Source organism: Vigna radiata, chromosome 8 (genome assembly GCF_000741045.1).
Source record: "Vigna radiata var. radiata cultivar VC1973A chromosome 8, Vradiata_ver6, whole genome shotgun sequence".
Lineage (NCBI taxonomy): Eukaryota > Viridiplantae > Streptophyta > Magnoliopsida > Fabales > Fabaceae > Vigna > Vigna radiata.
This window is the reverse complement of record NC_028358.1, coordinates 6217235-6233565: the sequence shown is the minus strand read 5'-3', so window position 1 is coordinate 6233565 and position 16331 is coordinate 6217235. Positions and strand designations below refer to the sequence as shown.

At 31.8% G+C, this 16331-nt stretch overlaps 1 protein-coding gene across 1 annotated transcript; it reads left to right on the top strand.

The window, feature by feature from the left end:
• Positions 1-1392: 1392 nt before the first annotated feature.
• Positions 1393-10589, top strand: LOC106770142 (polycomb group protein EMBRYONIC FLOWER 2-like). The gene is made up of 10 exons (XM_014655965.1): positions 1393-1475; positions 6100-6199; positions 6412-6467; positions 7155-7263; positions 7389-7554; positions 7638-7715; positions 9660-9793; positions 9997-10059; positions 10199-10263; positions 10484-10589. Exons 1-10 carry the CDS (start codon positions 1393-1395, stop codon positions 10587-10589), a joined length of 960 nt encoding a protein of 319 aa, XP_014511451.1.
• The last annotated feature ends 5742 nt before the right edge of the window (positions 10590-16331 follow it).

Genomic DNA, 16331 nt, shown 5'->3' with positions numbered 1-16331 from the left:
GACACTCTGACGCTCAAGTAAGATATATTGTATAAAGAGGTATATATTTTATTTAGGATAGCTCAAGGTTCTTTTACCTGAAGGTGAATAACATATTTTATAAGGCTTGTGGCAACAAAGCACATTGATTAATCATTAAATCAGACAATCAAATTCAATAATACCTGTTAATTGCCCATTAATACTATATTTCTGTGCAATATGACCTATCAATCACTCATAAATAGCGTATATTCACATTTAATATGACCATTAAACATATTAATTGGTCATTAATGATTTTTACCTTTCCTTATTTGTGTTTATCTGACCACCGGTCGGTTGCCTGTTTTGGCTTCGGGTTCTTCTTGGTTGGTTGGTCATCGAGGTATAGTACATTAAGCCCCCCAAGCCCCGAGCAGCTGTTTGCAGGTGTGAAGGGGTTTAATTATGCCGGACAAATTTGGACAAGAGTGGGAGTTCACGAGGAGCGTTCCCCATCGCTCGGTTTAGGACCAGGGGTTCTCGGAGAACGTTCCCTGGGTTTTTGGGACGAGAGTGAAAGTTCATGAGGAGCTTTCCCCACCGCTCGGTTTAGGACGAGAGTGAGTTCGTATAGAACCTCACCGCTCGGTTTAGGACCATGTGTTCTTAGAGAACGTTCCCTGGGTTTTTAGGACGAGAGTGGGAGTTCACGAGGAGCTTGTCCCACCGCTCGGTTTAGGACTAGGTGTTTTTAGAGAAGGTTCCTTGGGTTTTTAGGACGAGAGTGAATTCGTAGAGAACCTCACCGCTCGGTTTAGGACCAAGTGTTCTTCGAGAACGTTCCCTGGGTTTTTAGGACGAGAGTGAATTCGTAGAGAACCTCACCGCTTGGGTTAGGACCAGGTGTTCTTAGAGAACGTTCCCTGGGTTTTTAGGACGAAAGTTAATTCGTAAAGAGTCTCACCGCTCGGTTTAGGACTAGGTGTTCTTAGAAAACGTTCCATGGGTTTTTAGGACGAGAGTGGGAGTTCATGAGGATCTTGCCCCACCGCTCGGTTTTGTAATATTGCAACAAGTCCAACGGTTGAACAAAAGTGGTCCGACTTTATTAGAATTGTATCTTCCTGTGCAAAATATTTTCTCACAAAAAGCATGCGTTAAAGCAAAATATTCAATATTTTATTTTTATAATGAGATGGCATTAGAACCTGATACGGTTGAACATTGGTCTGAACCTTCCTGTGCATGATATTTTTACTCACAAATATATGCGTTAAATAAAATATTCAATCCTTTACTTTTATAATGAGATGGAATTAAAACCTGATAATGTTGAATGTTGGTTCAAACCTTCCTTCCCGTGCAAGATATTTTTACAAAAATATGGGTAAAATAAAATATTCAATATTATATTTTTTCGAAGTAGCGATGTTGAGACCGAGGGCGCTTCTGGTTCCTCGTGGTTTCATGGGAATGCCCCTCGACCCCATGATGGGCGCCAAAATGTTTCGGTGGGATTGGTACGAGCGTCAGTTGACCTTCCTTCTCCACTTTCTTTCAATCGTTTTAATCCTTTTTGAGAACACAATCCTCCGATGGCTGGTTGACCTGCAAAAGACACTCTGACGTTCAAGTCAGATATGTTGTATAAAGAGGTCTATATTTATTTAGGATAACTCAAGGTTCTTTTAGCTGGAGGTGAATAATATATTTTATAAGGCTTGTGGCAGCGAAACACATTGATTAATCATTAAATCAGACAATCAAATTCAATAATACATGTTAATTGTCCATTAATACCAGATTCTTGTGCAATATGACCTGTCAATCACTCATAAATAGTGTATATTCGCATTTAATATGATCATTAAACATATTAATTGGTCATTAATGATTTTTACCTTTCTTGATTGGTGTTTATCTGACAATCAATCAATTGCCTGTTTTGTCACCGAGGTATAGTATATTAACACTAGTGTCTCCAATCATATGACAAGTACGCTAGAAAACTTGTAGGAAAGTTAAGCCTTGGAAGGGTGCCCTATGGGACTACCAAATAAGGATTACTTTTCCTTTATGGATGATTAAAACTCAAAAATGTTCTATTTATTCCAAAGTTAAATTGCAATTTAATCTCAATATCACAATTGATAGATAGCAAAATGTACAATATATTTTCGAAATAATTTTTTTGTATAATACAAGACCACACTTCGAAGACACTTAGAACGAGTGACATAGTGTAACTGGCATAAAGTCTTATCATATCAACGCATAAAATCAATCCAAAATTTTGCATAAGCAAATGGGACATCCTCCCAACCAAACTGTTGAAGAAAATTTTGATGTGAGCAATGGACATAAAAATAAGGATACAAATCAAGTGTGTGAAATGTGAGAAAAATCAAAGTAAAATATGAATAATTTATTATTTTAGTGTGGATTAATATTATATTTATTGAATTTGAATGTTAAAAGTTGAATTAAGATAAATGAAATATAATATAATTAAATTATAAATTATATTGATGATTTTGAATTTTCTAAAATTATATATGATACAGTGAGTTTGAATAAAATATTTAAAATTAATTTTGAACTTTTTTTTATAGATTACATGTTACGTTGCATTTTAAACCCATTTTGACATTAAGAAAATAAAGTAATTCATTATACGATAGCATGTGAAAATTACTCATATTGCAAAATAATGAAAGTTGTGAAAAAAAAATTAATGTGACACTAGTTTAAATTGAGAAGTACATTTTTTTCTCACCGAATAAATAAAAGATAAATTGAATTAATACCCGTTAGATCAACACAATTGCATAATAAAAGAAACATAAATAATTTTAAAAAATACTAAAAAAAATTAATAATAACTTAATTATTTTTAAAAAATTATAGTTATATAATAATATTTTTTATATTAAATAAGTGTACATCTCTTTTGCAAATTTACATTTATTAATTGTTTTTTTTATCAAGTTAACTATTTAGTTGATAATTGGTAAGTTTCTACTTTATAAATCTCGAACTGATAAACTAATTTATTAGATTAAAAATACTCAATAAATAAGCTCATAAACTAATTCATTCACAAATATAAAATGACATACACAAATATAACTAGATAATTATTATGAAACAATTAAATTAGTATTAAAATTTTTAGTACTCTTATTTATTTTATGAAAACTATATACATTCTTTTACATAATAAACCATTTTATTAATATAAGTTGACATTTTAGACATATAAGTGTCTGGAATATATAATGTGGATTAAAGATATTACGAGTTTATAATATTTTGATACAAAAATCTCATTTTACAAAGTTTTTGTACGATTGGGTGAGGCTTTTTAACTTGGCATGAGAGGGTATTAGAAATTTTATATTGACTAAAGATAAGGTAAATTAAACTTACTTCTTATCTTAACATGAAAGGGGTGTTAGAGATTTCACATGGACAAAAGATAAAATAAATTAATCCACTTCTTACCTAAACATTAGAGATGACAAAAAAATCCATGGACACGAGTATCTGCAGTTAAGATCCGTCGCGGGTAGTTTCTATCCGCAGATATTTACTACCCACGAGTAAAGGGTAGCGGCTATTTAATATCCGCTTCTAAACGGGTTTGGTACGGGTAGTATACTACCCGACCCGGTACCCGTTATGCGAAAAAATAAAAAAATTTAATTTATATATATTTTTAATTAAATTTAATTAAAAATTAAATTAAATTATATTTTATTAGGTTAAATTTAATTAAAAATAAATTTTAATTTATATTTAATTTAATTTAATTTATATTATATATATATATTGTAATTTTATTTAAATTTTATTTTAAAATGTATAAAATATATATTTTTTATTTTTTGCGGGTATCCGCGGGTACCCACGGATTTTAAAATACTCGCGGGTATTTTTTTAAACGGGTACCCGATGGGTAGCGGGTCAAATAGCAGATAGAATTTTATTCGACGGATAAAATTGCGGATAAGTACTATTCGTGCTCGACCTAACCCATTGTCATCCCTACTCAACACCTGAGAGTGTTGTATATAAATGAGTGTTGGTTAGTACTAGATAAAATTATAGAAAAAAAAACATGTTTTGTGCATGCTAAGTTTTACAAACTTTAAAGATTGATTCGTATAAAAACTTATATCTTTAAAATAATTTCAAGCACTTTTATATTGAAAATTAAACAAATATGTTAATTTAAATTTTAGTACTTGCTTATGATTATTAAATTAAGAATTATATATGTTTTTATTCTTTAAACCAAGATATAAAATTGAAATTCATCATTCTCAAACCATGAAACATGTCCTCAAATTTTAAATATCAATACATATAATCATTTTAACTTAATGGTATGAAATTTTATGATATGTTAAATGATATTTTTTATGAATTTTTTTAATTATTTACATTTGACACGTTACAATTCAAAATGTTATCCTAAGATACAATTTAATATGTAAAAAAAGCATAACGCAAATAATTAAAAAATTTATATTTATTAATTTTAAATTTGAAGATAAAAATATATCAAAATTTGATCCAATAAATTTTAATTTCACATCTAAACTTAAAAATTAAAAATATATTAAATGCTAAAATTAATAACGTTAATTTTAACGTGTATTATATGATACATAAACAAATTTCTCACAAAGATGACTCTATGGTTATGTTAATTTAAGTAACTATTAAAGTTTAAATTAATATATTTATTATATCTGACAAAGATCATTGTATATTAATGTTAATTCAAGTAATTATTAAAATATAAATTAATACACTTATTAATGTTGTATTTATTGTATTCATTACTTTTGTAATTTTTAGTTTATTGTCAGAAGCGTTTCCAAACTTTGAGTTTCTTTCTTACCTCACTTGCTTGCATTTCAAACTTTCACTCCTCTGAGTCTGCACCAAAACCAGCCTTCTTTTTATCATTAATCAAAGAGAAACAAAGACAGAGTGGGAGAGAGATCAATATTGTTTCATTTTGAGTTCAATTCTGAGGTATCATAGTAAATGAATAATGAATGATCACAAACTCCACACACTTCACTTTTGAAGCATTTGTTTGGTTTCATAATCTCAAAGTTCCCTTTTACACTGCACTCTTACTTGTCTACTCCATCTCTTTCACCCCTTTTATAGTTCATTCAAAGTAAGAACCTTTCAGTTTTTATTTTTTTTCCCTGTCCATTTGCTTGTTTTCTGTCAAGATTGTATTTTTCTGTTCAGGGAATTCTCTATTTATTCGGTTCTTAGAACCCTTTATCTGTTTTGACCCCTTTTTATGTTTTTTGTTCTCTGATTCTTGCTGTGTGATTGATGCTTGTACGGCACATTGTTATTCCATGCACCTGGATATACCAGTCATGTTTCCCACAAATGGAGAAATCACTGACGCTTCTGTTTCCTACAAAAGTAGGACTTGGCTTGTGATTTACATTCTCTCCTTATGTGAGTTATAAAAGGAAAAAGGAAAGATGAAAAGAAGAAAAGAAGAGAACTTAGGACATTTTGATACTTTGATATATTCTTGTGAATGCTTAAACAATTTATTTTCATTGACATGCAAAAGGACATAAGGGCCCCTTTCCAAGATTAATGAGCATAGAAGCATGCACCTGTGTAATTCTATATGATGCTTTTTACTCCAATAATGCCTTTATGCTATCATCACTAGGCACATATCACTTGCTGTGGTAACTAGTGATATCAGCAACCTCAGTGGTTTTCAACTTGATACAAGCTATGAATGTTGTTGTTGTTATTTTATTTTATTTTTTATCCGTTGACATTCAGGCTTTGGCGTAGCTACAGAGCCTAATCCATTTATGAGTACCATTTTTTCATTATTTGAATAATTGCTGTTTTTATGAAATATTGAATCATTTTCAATTGCATTTGTCAATAGAGAAAATATTACATTCTTAAACATTCAGAGTTTCAGGTAAATATCATATGATTGTGATACTTCTTTAATAAGAAGTGTACCTGGTGCAACTTCGTATCTTCCCTTTGTGACTAGCCTCACATTTTTCATTTGATAAAAGCATTTATAACATAACCAGTGATTATATATGTTTTTCCCTGCAGAAGTAATCCAGAAGAGGAGCTTGCAACCAACGAGATCCTTTCTGTTTTCTACAGACCCGTAGAACTCTGCAACATTATTCAGTCACGTTCTATGGGAAACGTACTCTATCTTATTTGCTAAAATAATTTGCATTGTCACAATTTTGTGTTGTTCTTATCATTTGATTTAGAATATGTATGAGATACTGAGTTGACTGTATATTCTTGGTATAATGTCTCGTAAATTTTCTGGTCCTTGAAGATACTGGGTTGCTGATAAACTATTACTTATGGCATGTTGTATTGCTAATAGAATTGGTGTTTGCTATGCAGCCGGTATTCCTTCGAAGATGCTTGCGCTACAAGATACAGGAGAAGCACAATAAGAGGTAAAAGTTATAATATATAGACTTCCTTCTCCAACTTGCTCCCTTTTATCAATTGGCATCAATTACATGCATTATGTCCATGATTTTGTATATTCTATGTTCAGTTTAAAATTAATTAGAAGATTCTTTTAGTCAAGTTTCTGTGTGTTGAATGAGGTAATGAATATTTTTGTGATTCAGATAGAGACATGAATGTAATATTGGGAATGGAGAAACAAAAAGAAGTGTTTTCTTACCATTATCACAAATTTAGAGGCAACTTTAGTCTCTGATACGAAGAAGAGGTTACTTGGTTGAATGATCAAGTTTCGAAACTTAAACTTTGATGTTTAGATTTTTTATGTCATTCCAAAATGAAGTAGGATCGGGAGTGTTAATTCAGATTGTTCTATCAAGCGTATCTAACTGGTCTTAAGAGCATATTTAGCAATCGTGTTCCTTCTGTCTTGATGAATTTCTAATTTCTTGTTTTAAGAGAAGGAAAAATCTTGTTCTATTTGAGATGAAGATACAATAAGTTTCTTATTTTTGTTCATGACTCCTTTTTTTTTTTTCTATTGTGGGGTTTGCTTTTCCAGATAAGCTTTAATTTACAATAATCCAATGAGACATTGCGTTCATTATGTTCTATCTGAGTATAATTTTTGATATGCTAATGAGATTTTTTTTTTTTTTTTGCATATGTAGAATACAAATGACAGTTTGCATAAAGAAGGTTACTACCAATAATGGGAAAAGTGCCTTTCCTATGTATGTCTGTCTGGCTAGGCGGGCTCCTAAAAGTGGAATTTCAATGGTAGGAGCGTTGCTTCTTAAAATCTGATTCAGTTTCTATTTCTTATACTAACCAGTTTCTTACTTCTTAGTGTAAAACTGTATGACAATAGCTTTTTGTTTTTTAACATACCAAAAACAAAAAAGGATAATGTTGTTTATCAAATTGGCCGGATTTTCATCTTCCGAAATTCCGGTGAAGTTGATTTGAATTCTGAAGTCCAAGTAAAGTTTACACTCCCAGAATTGAATAAGTTAGCGAAGGAAGCTAAATCTGACACAATCGATCTCTTGTTTGTCAGCGCAGCCACTGGTATGTATGTGCTATTGTGATTGAATTGTGATAGAAGTATCCACAATTTTTCCAAGATCCTTATTATGACTATTTACATGCAGCTGAGGACTCAAATTTATCAAATGGAGTTAATTCAAACTTGTCGCCTTTGGATCCGAATCATCTGCCTCTTGGTGAATGTGAGATGTGCTTTAATTGCAAATTTTTTTGAGCCTACAACAAGAGCTAGCCCCATGTTCATATTTTATATGCTAATAATTAGGCAAAGTACTACTATGGTTTGACTGACTAGCCCCATGATCTGATCTATATATTAATAATTAGGTCAAGTACCACTAATATAGTTGGACTACTAAACATAGTTACCAGATTTGCAATATTCTCTGGTACATGACATGCTACATTATGAAGTTTTGCCATGCTACAAATAGTGACATATTTCTACATTTCTAACCATGAAAGTGAATCATGCTTCATATTTTGAAGGTTACTAGTATTGACATGATTTCTACATCTCTAACCATTATCAATATTGTTGCCTAGTTAATACTAGACAATAGAACGAGATGTAAGAAGTTCAATTAAAATTAAAGCCATTCCCAATTTTATGAACACTCTAGTCCAAAATATATTATACAGATCAGATAAGATATCCTAAATTCTTAAATATTCAAACATAAAATTAAGATAATATGATCGATCATTGTTTTGAAGAGCAAGTTGGCAATTTCCTGGCATGTGATTATATTCAACAAGAACTAAAACTTATCCAAATGCTTCAAACAGAAAATAAACTTGGAAATTCGATAAACCTAGAAAATAAATTTAATGTTGGTGAGTCACAACCAACTTAACTCATCATTGGGATGATTGTTGGTGGCGAAAAGTTCCAGATTACATACATCAATTATTGGGGTGCAGTTCATATAGTTGCTGGGCAATTTCACTTAATGTTATGTGAATTTAAGATAAAATTTATTGCCTTTTCAGTTTTAAGATAAAATCTAGCATGGTATTAGAAATAGAAATTATTATTGGCCCATCTTAACTACTGTGATGTCGTTTATATATTTGTTGGACTACTTAACTCTGTGTTAATTGGTATTAAAATGTAATCTATCATCACATGGTAACACATTGATGAATGCCTCCTTGGAGGATTTAGAATCTCTACAAGATCAATGCAATTGAGCAAAGCCAAGCTCCCATGGGTTGGTTAAACCATTCGATCATAACACAGAACAACCAAATGAAGAGCAAAATATGGAAGAGAGATTGAATGAAGAAACCACGAAGCATCCAAGGTTGATGATTGGAAGAGGATTTTCCTCTTTGAATATGGATACTCAAAGATAAGAATTAAGGGTGGATATCAAATCCAAGAGGAGTACTCCTCACATTCTAGAAATTGGTAAAAAAGAATATAATTCATTCAGAGTATTCAAATGACTTTGTTTACACTGTACTTATTGAAAAACAGAAGTTTGTACTAGAGCTTCTTAACTGGGTATCTAGTTTAGTAAACCTATGCTAACTACCTAGAGTTTGAGAAGCTTCTCTCATAAGCTAAGTAGAAGAAACTTCTCTAACAAGTTTTAGACAAATATCAGTTAACTATGTGCAAGGTGGATGCCTAAAACCAAATTAACTCCTAAAATTTTGGCTAACTAACTATTCAATGTAAATTTCAGATAGCCCTTTACAAGACTACTACTGGCAAACACAACAGAATTTTTGTCTCTAGTTTGTTAGGTACCATGCTTCCTTAATTTCAGATATGGTTTGTTCTTCATGTGATACAAAATACTAACCCAATAGTATACTAATAATTTGGCCAAGTAAATATTTCAATTATAAGATGAAGGCCTCTTGTACAACAAGACTACAAAATCCCTAATTAAATTATGAAAATTAGTAAACACAATGAACTGTACTTTCTCAATTGGGTAACTAATTTATTCCATTGTATTCTCTTCAAATTGTGTAAGATATTCTTAGGTACTCAAATACACAATTAATGCATTGTAAAATATATTTTTGATGAATGGAAGTAATAGATTAGTTTTCCCCCAAATGATTTTTTAGTACATGATGGAATTTGTTCTTCATTTTGTGCTTGACAGCTGGAGAGTACTGTCTTCTGGGGACAACACATTTAGAATCAATTTATATGGCTTGGAATTATCTTCCTAGTTTTCGTTTGGGACACCGAACTGAGATTTGCACAACTTTGGATTTGTTTCCATGTATTCTGAAGGTATGATGATTAACACAATTATTTTTTTGTTTGAGGAGAAAACACTATCATTACTATGCTTCCTTTTACACAACTTATTTATAGTATATGATATGATCTGCATGGCACTATACTTTTGGTCTAATAATCCATTTCAAGCTTTGTTATCTATTCTTCATGGTTCCAAAAAGATGTACTAGTTCATAACTTCCTTTATGCTGCAGTCGGATTTTCAAAATCAGGGTGCAAAAGTCTCCATTCAACGTCCATCTAATGGAAAAAATATGGTTAGTTCTAGCTCCAAAGTCATTTCCCACTGAGCAAGAAAATCACACACCTAAACTCCATAATAGACTTAGATATCAAATGGCGAATCAATTGTATTGACTGCTGTTTGTTTCTTTCCTTTTGTTTGTATTTCTGAAGAGCATATCAGAGATACATATCTCAATTTCTGCTGAAGAGTTTGGGTCCAAGGAGAAATATTCCAGGCATTTCCTGCACCTATAGTGAAGTTTTGTCCTCATCATTTCTCATATGATCGGGGTAAATTGTTGGACTTTGACAAAATCTCAAAAAGGAAACACAGGGACTTGGATATTATTGCAATTTGTTGCTCATGCAGTTACTCTTCAACTAGTTTTTTTAGCAACTTAGACTTTGTCTATTTTTCTATATGGATGATTCTGGATTATTTCTTCATGCTTATAGTTACAAACTATACTTTCTGAGATTCATAGCTGAGTTGCTTCATAGAATCCCAAAAAGTGGTGCAAAGCAGCCAATCCTAAAACTGTTTCTGCAGGATGGCTGGTAGTGACATGGTTACTTTATGATTCTGAATTCATATCAATACATTATATTAGACTTATATAACTGCTTAATGGGAGTTTGTGTGAAAGTGCATTCAAAAATGAGTTTTAGCTACTGTTGACAGTTGTTGAAAACCTTTGAATATATTGTGATTTCTGGTGCAGTAATGAGATTGACACCAAAGTGAAATGCTGTGACTGGATTTGTTTTAACTTCTCAATTAAAGCTGCATTTCATTTCAATGCATGATTTTTCTGATTCCCCTTCCTAATTTCTTAAGAAGCATGAACCTGATTTTTCTAAGAGCAAATGCTTCTTGTACTCATGTTTTCTTGGCACATCTCCCTCTAGTGAAGATGAAAATGATCTTTTAAAATTCTTATATTATTTTGAAAAGTACTGTTTGAAACACGTTAAAGCTTTTTAGATTAAACATTTTGCAAAGGTATACTTAGAAATGAGAATTTTGAATAACATAGGAAATGCAGATTTCATAGTTGATTTTTTACTGTTCTGGACTGGTCATTCTAAAGTATTTTATGATAAAATTTTTAATTATGGACTAATGTTTTTGAAATGATTTTAAATATAGTTTGGAATGTTGATTTCCTAATGTCAAAATTTAAAACCTTTTGAAATGCTTTATCTGGAAAACTTTTTAAAACCTTTTGAAAAGCTTGGCTCTTCCTAATGCTCTTGGCATGAACTGGCAACTTTTATTCCGAAGTGTAAAATTGGAGTCCAGATTTTATGCTGGATTTTTAGTGTTGTTTCTGTTGAGTACTAAAAATACTCTGATGGTAGTATATTAAAATTATTTTGAAAATATTTTAAAATATCAAAATCAGTGTTCGTCAATGTATTTTGAAAACACAACATAAGAAAAATCCAACAAGATCATCCAAATTTGTAAAATTGCCCATTATCTTAGACTTACAAGCAAGCACTTATATTGAGTATCTGAGTTAGGTACGTGTCTCATATGGTAGGAATCTATGTATAAATTGAAAGTTGAACATTCATTAAACATATTAAAAATATATTAATTAACATTAAGGAAAAAAGTCTGAAAGAGATATGCTCGATTTTCAGTCTTCTTATCATACAGTATTACACAGGCAAGCGATTACCATTAAATATAAGTGGGAACCATATGTCTGAAAATGTACTATTTTGTAGAAATAGAGGGTGGAACAATTTGCTCAACACAACAACAACATATATCATTAGAATAGATTTTAATATTATATTAAAAATGGATTTTAAACCCAACTCAACCCTCCAAAATTGGCTTGTAACAATGAGGTTGTACCCACTTATATACATTGAATTGACCTTATTTCTAATCGATATGGAACTTCCAACAGATTTGTATCTTTTAAAAAGTGCAAGAATTTAAAAGAGTGATTTCCATTATTACACTCTAAGATTAGTGAATTTTATTTAAATATTTATTAATAATATTAACTTTAATTCCTAATTTGGTTCTCTTATTTCATTCAAATTTTTACAAGATTTCTAGTTATTTATTTTTCCAATTTAGTTTTTTAATTTTTTAAAACATTATATTTGGTTATTTTATTAATTTGGTTGATTATTAGTTTCCTGCTTCGCCATGAGTGATGGTCTGAAAAGAATAAACCTAAGAACATGGTGAACGAAGAAGAAAATTAGCATGTTAAATATGTTTTTAGTCACTTAACTTTTAGTAAAAGTTGAAATTAGTCTCTCTTTTAAACTTTGGACTAATTCTTTATTTTTAAAAGTGCATGAATTTAGTCCCTTTAACTACATTTTATTAAGTTTATTTGAGGTTTCAAATGCATTTCTCAATTAACATTGAAGAAAAAATGTGTTAAACAGTGTAAACAACTCAAATGCTATCATGAAATACGTTTGAAATGTCAAATAAACTTAGCAAATTTTGGTTAAAAGGACTAAATCCACGTATTTCTAAAGTTGATGGACTAAATTGAGTCAAAGTTTCAAAGAGAGACTAATTCCAATTTTCACTGAAAAAATTAAGTGACCAAAAAACATATTTAACCCAAAAAATAGCATATTGGTTAAAAATTTAAAGACTAGCAACCACCTAAAAGAATTAAATTATCTGTCTTTAAAAAACTAAATAATTAAATTTGATGTTTTTAAAATATTAAATGGTTAAATTTTATGTTTTTAAAAACTAAATGGCTAAATTAGAAAAACCAATAACTAGGATTTTTTTTTTTAAAATTTGAATGAAATTAGAAGACTAAATTAAAAATTAAGCCATAATAATAAAGAACAAGATCTTGAACTTACTTGTGTATATTAAGTGTTAAGATGTAATTTGAATTTGAGTTAGGTTGATTTTCTTTGTAGCTTTTGTGTTGTTAGGATGGGTTGAGATATAAAATTTGTTTTTTAAAATGGATATGTGTTGAGACCTAAAAAGTTTAATCGCCAAATACCTTTTTGAGAAAAGTTTTAATATACAAGTTATGCTAGAAAATATACATATTAACCAATATTGTAAATCATTCTAAATAGACACAAATTAGAATATATATGTATTGTGTGCTAAGTTTATTGTTATTATTTTTTATATGTTAATGCAAAGTCATGAGTGACTAAACACCTTGTTGATAGACATTGATATAATTATTCAAATAATGTAATTTATATGTTTTTTAAAGCTTTTAAAATGAGTTTTAAGTCACACGTAGTGAATACTAACCCCTTATATGAATTGTCTCAATATCTATTATAACAATAGTAAGTTCTAGTTCAAGTGTTGATGAAATACCAATAAAAGTAGGAAAATATTCTTTTGAAAGATTTAGTATTATCTCTAATTTCATATTTGGTATTATTATATTTAACAAAGCAAGTCAATGTAGAGGTGGTTACCAATTAACTTGTTATATTTTAAGAACATGTAAAGGATTAATGAGTACCTTGAAAAATTTAAGTATAAAAACATGTCAAGGTTTCGACTTTTACCCATTTGGTGAAGTAGTCTACTACCACTATGATAAATTTTTTATGGGCTCTATCGACTAGAAACATGCCAATTATGTCAATTTCCCATCGCGTGACTTACTAAAAGGAGACAATATTGTGTAGCTTTGAAGAGGGCGTCCTGATGTCATTATGATGTTCTTAGCATTTATTGCACCTTTTATGAATTTCTTGCAATCAACTTTGACTGTCGATCATAAGTAGTTGGCTTGGAGAACCCTCGCCTTTATAGCTCGCTAATTGGTGTGCAAGTCGTAGACTCCATTATGAAGATCATCCATAACATACCATACCTCTTCTTGAGATAAGCACTTGAAGAGGGGTGTGGTGTAGAGGTCGTCGTTGAATGTTAGAAACCATGCAATTCGCCTTAAATATGTCGATTTGATTGATAGGCCTTCTTCTTGTTGCTTCATCAAATCTCATGCTTCTGTTCTCCAGTCCTCCGATCGACTATTAATGTGTTAATGCACTCTCTAACCGAGGGTTTAGTGAGCACTTGTCTTATGATGCTCATCAGTTGTCCCTTTTCCTTCCCTTCATCTTAAGCTTTCACTTTTTCTAGGTGATTGGTCTAACTTCTGTGTAGGTAGCCAAATGTCTAAGAGAACAAGTCCTTGTTATTTGGAAGCACCTTCACCAACTTCTACTCCTATTTTTGGCTTAAGTCACTACCAAGTTTAGTGATGTGGCCATCGGATTAACCTATTTTGAGGTCCTCTGGTTCCCCCTAAGACTTCATTTAGTCATCTGTATTGGTGTAGGGGTCTAGGGCGGCCATTGCCACCTTCGATCATTTGGCGTTATTGGGCAACTGGTAAGGCACCATCTTTAGCCGTAAAGTGTAGCATTCCCAGGAAATTTGCTAGTCAACGTGTACGATATAGATTCCTCTTTGTCCAAAGGGAACTTCATGGCCAAGTATGAGGTGGATATGATTAGGTCAAACTCATTCAAGCACGATCAACCTATCACTATGTTGTAGGACATGTTGGCCTCGACCAACCGGTAGCATACTCTTACCTCTCGACCGTCCTTTCTTGATCTGATTCTGGTTTGCAAGTTCAGGTAACCGCACGTATCCACCCGTTCACCGAAGAAATCAATGATTTTCTTGTTATATGGTACAATCAGGCCTTTAGAGATATCCATCTTTTGAAAGGTTTTCTAATATAGGATATTGATCGAGCTTTCCTAGTCGACTAAGACCTTTCTAATCCCATAGTTGGCCAACTCTATGGAGATGACCATCAGGCCATCCTGCTCAAGGTCTAGTGCTTTAAGGTCCTCATCGATGAAGGTGATGGGCAACATGCTCTTGATCCTATGCTCTACCAAATTTACCGACTTGAGCACTCTAATGTGTCGTTTAATTGTCGACACCAAGGATCCTCCTCTTGCGAAATGCTCTAGAGATCATGTTGATGTAACTTCTCAACGGACAATTCCTGCCCTAACTTCTGCTTATACTTATCCATGGAGAGGATTATCTCATCCTCTCAATTTTATGTTCAAGCCTAAGGCTTCGTGTCAGACTCATCCTCCTATATGGGCTCCTTGGTCCTTCCTGATAAATTACTTCAAGTGGTCAACCCTTACCAACTCCTCGATCTTGTCCCTCAACGCTAAACACTCGTCGGTATTGTGATTGAGGTTTGGATGGTATAGGCAATACTTATTACCATAAGTGTCAGAGGGTTAGTTTCTTCCTTGGTGTTGGCAAAAAATTGACATTGAGGGTCTCTTCCAATATTTTGGCTCGTGGAACATTGAAAGGGTTGTAGTTGCTAAAACGAGGACCTTTTCAGTCTTTTCTTCCTACCAAATGGTTTCTTATTTGCCACCTTCTTCTCGACTTCGAATTGCGAAAGTCCCTTATGTCTTTTACTTGCATGAATTGGGTTGCTTTTTGTCTTAGCTCGTCAATGCTTTCGGTTGACTTCATGCACAAATTGTTGACAAACGGACTTGGTCGCAACATTATTATGAAGTTGTGCATGGTCACATAGGGAGTAAAGTTTTGAATATGCAAGAACACCTTCTCGATCCTCTCCATGAAGGCCCAAAGAAAAATTTCCTTCTTCTGTCTGACATTGACGAGAACGATCGATGTTAATTGAGGTTTTTGACTCGTTGCAAATTAAGCCTGAAACTTTATTACAATTTTGTGCTTAAATGACATATAAGAGAAATAAATAAAAATATATATATTTAAACTATTGTTAGCCTATACTCCTTAGGGATGCAAAACTATTAGATATTGTTTCGGTAGTGGGGTCGAGGTCAACTGTTTGGTACTCCAAGCTTCTTACGAACTCCAAACTGCCTTGCAATCTAAGTTTTTGCGCCTTCTTTCCTTTAGACCATGCGATGTGGTTATCTGCAAAAGGTAATCTGATGCTTAAGTCAATAGATGACCGTTTGGTAAGTAGAGTTAATTCTCGATAATGCAATAAATGCAATCATCTACCTCCTTACCTTAAACATGTATTTATAGGTTTCAAAATGAGCTTTTAATTAGCATTGCTCTAATTATAACCCAAGAGTTGATAAACATACTTAATTTGTAAGTTTGATAGTTATCAAAAAGAATTATCGGTCGATCAATGACTTTTGTTAATAATAATCTAGTTCCCGAATAGCTATCTTTAGATGTGTTAAAACTCGTCACCTAATCAACTATTAATCAAAGAGTCACATGATATAAATACCAAAACATATCAAATTGAGAATTAGAATGAAT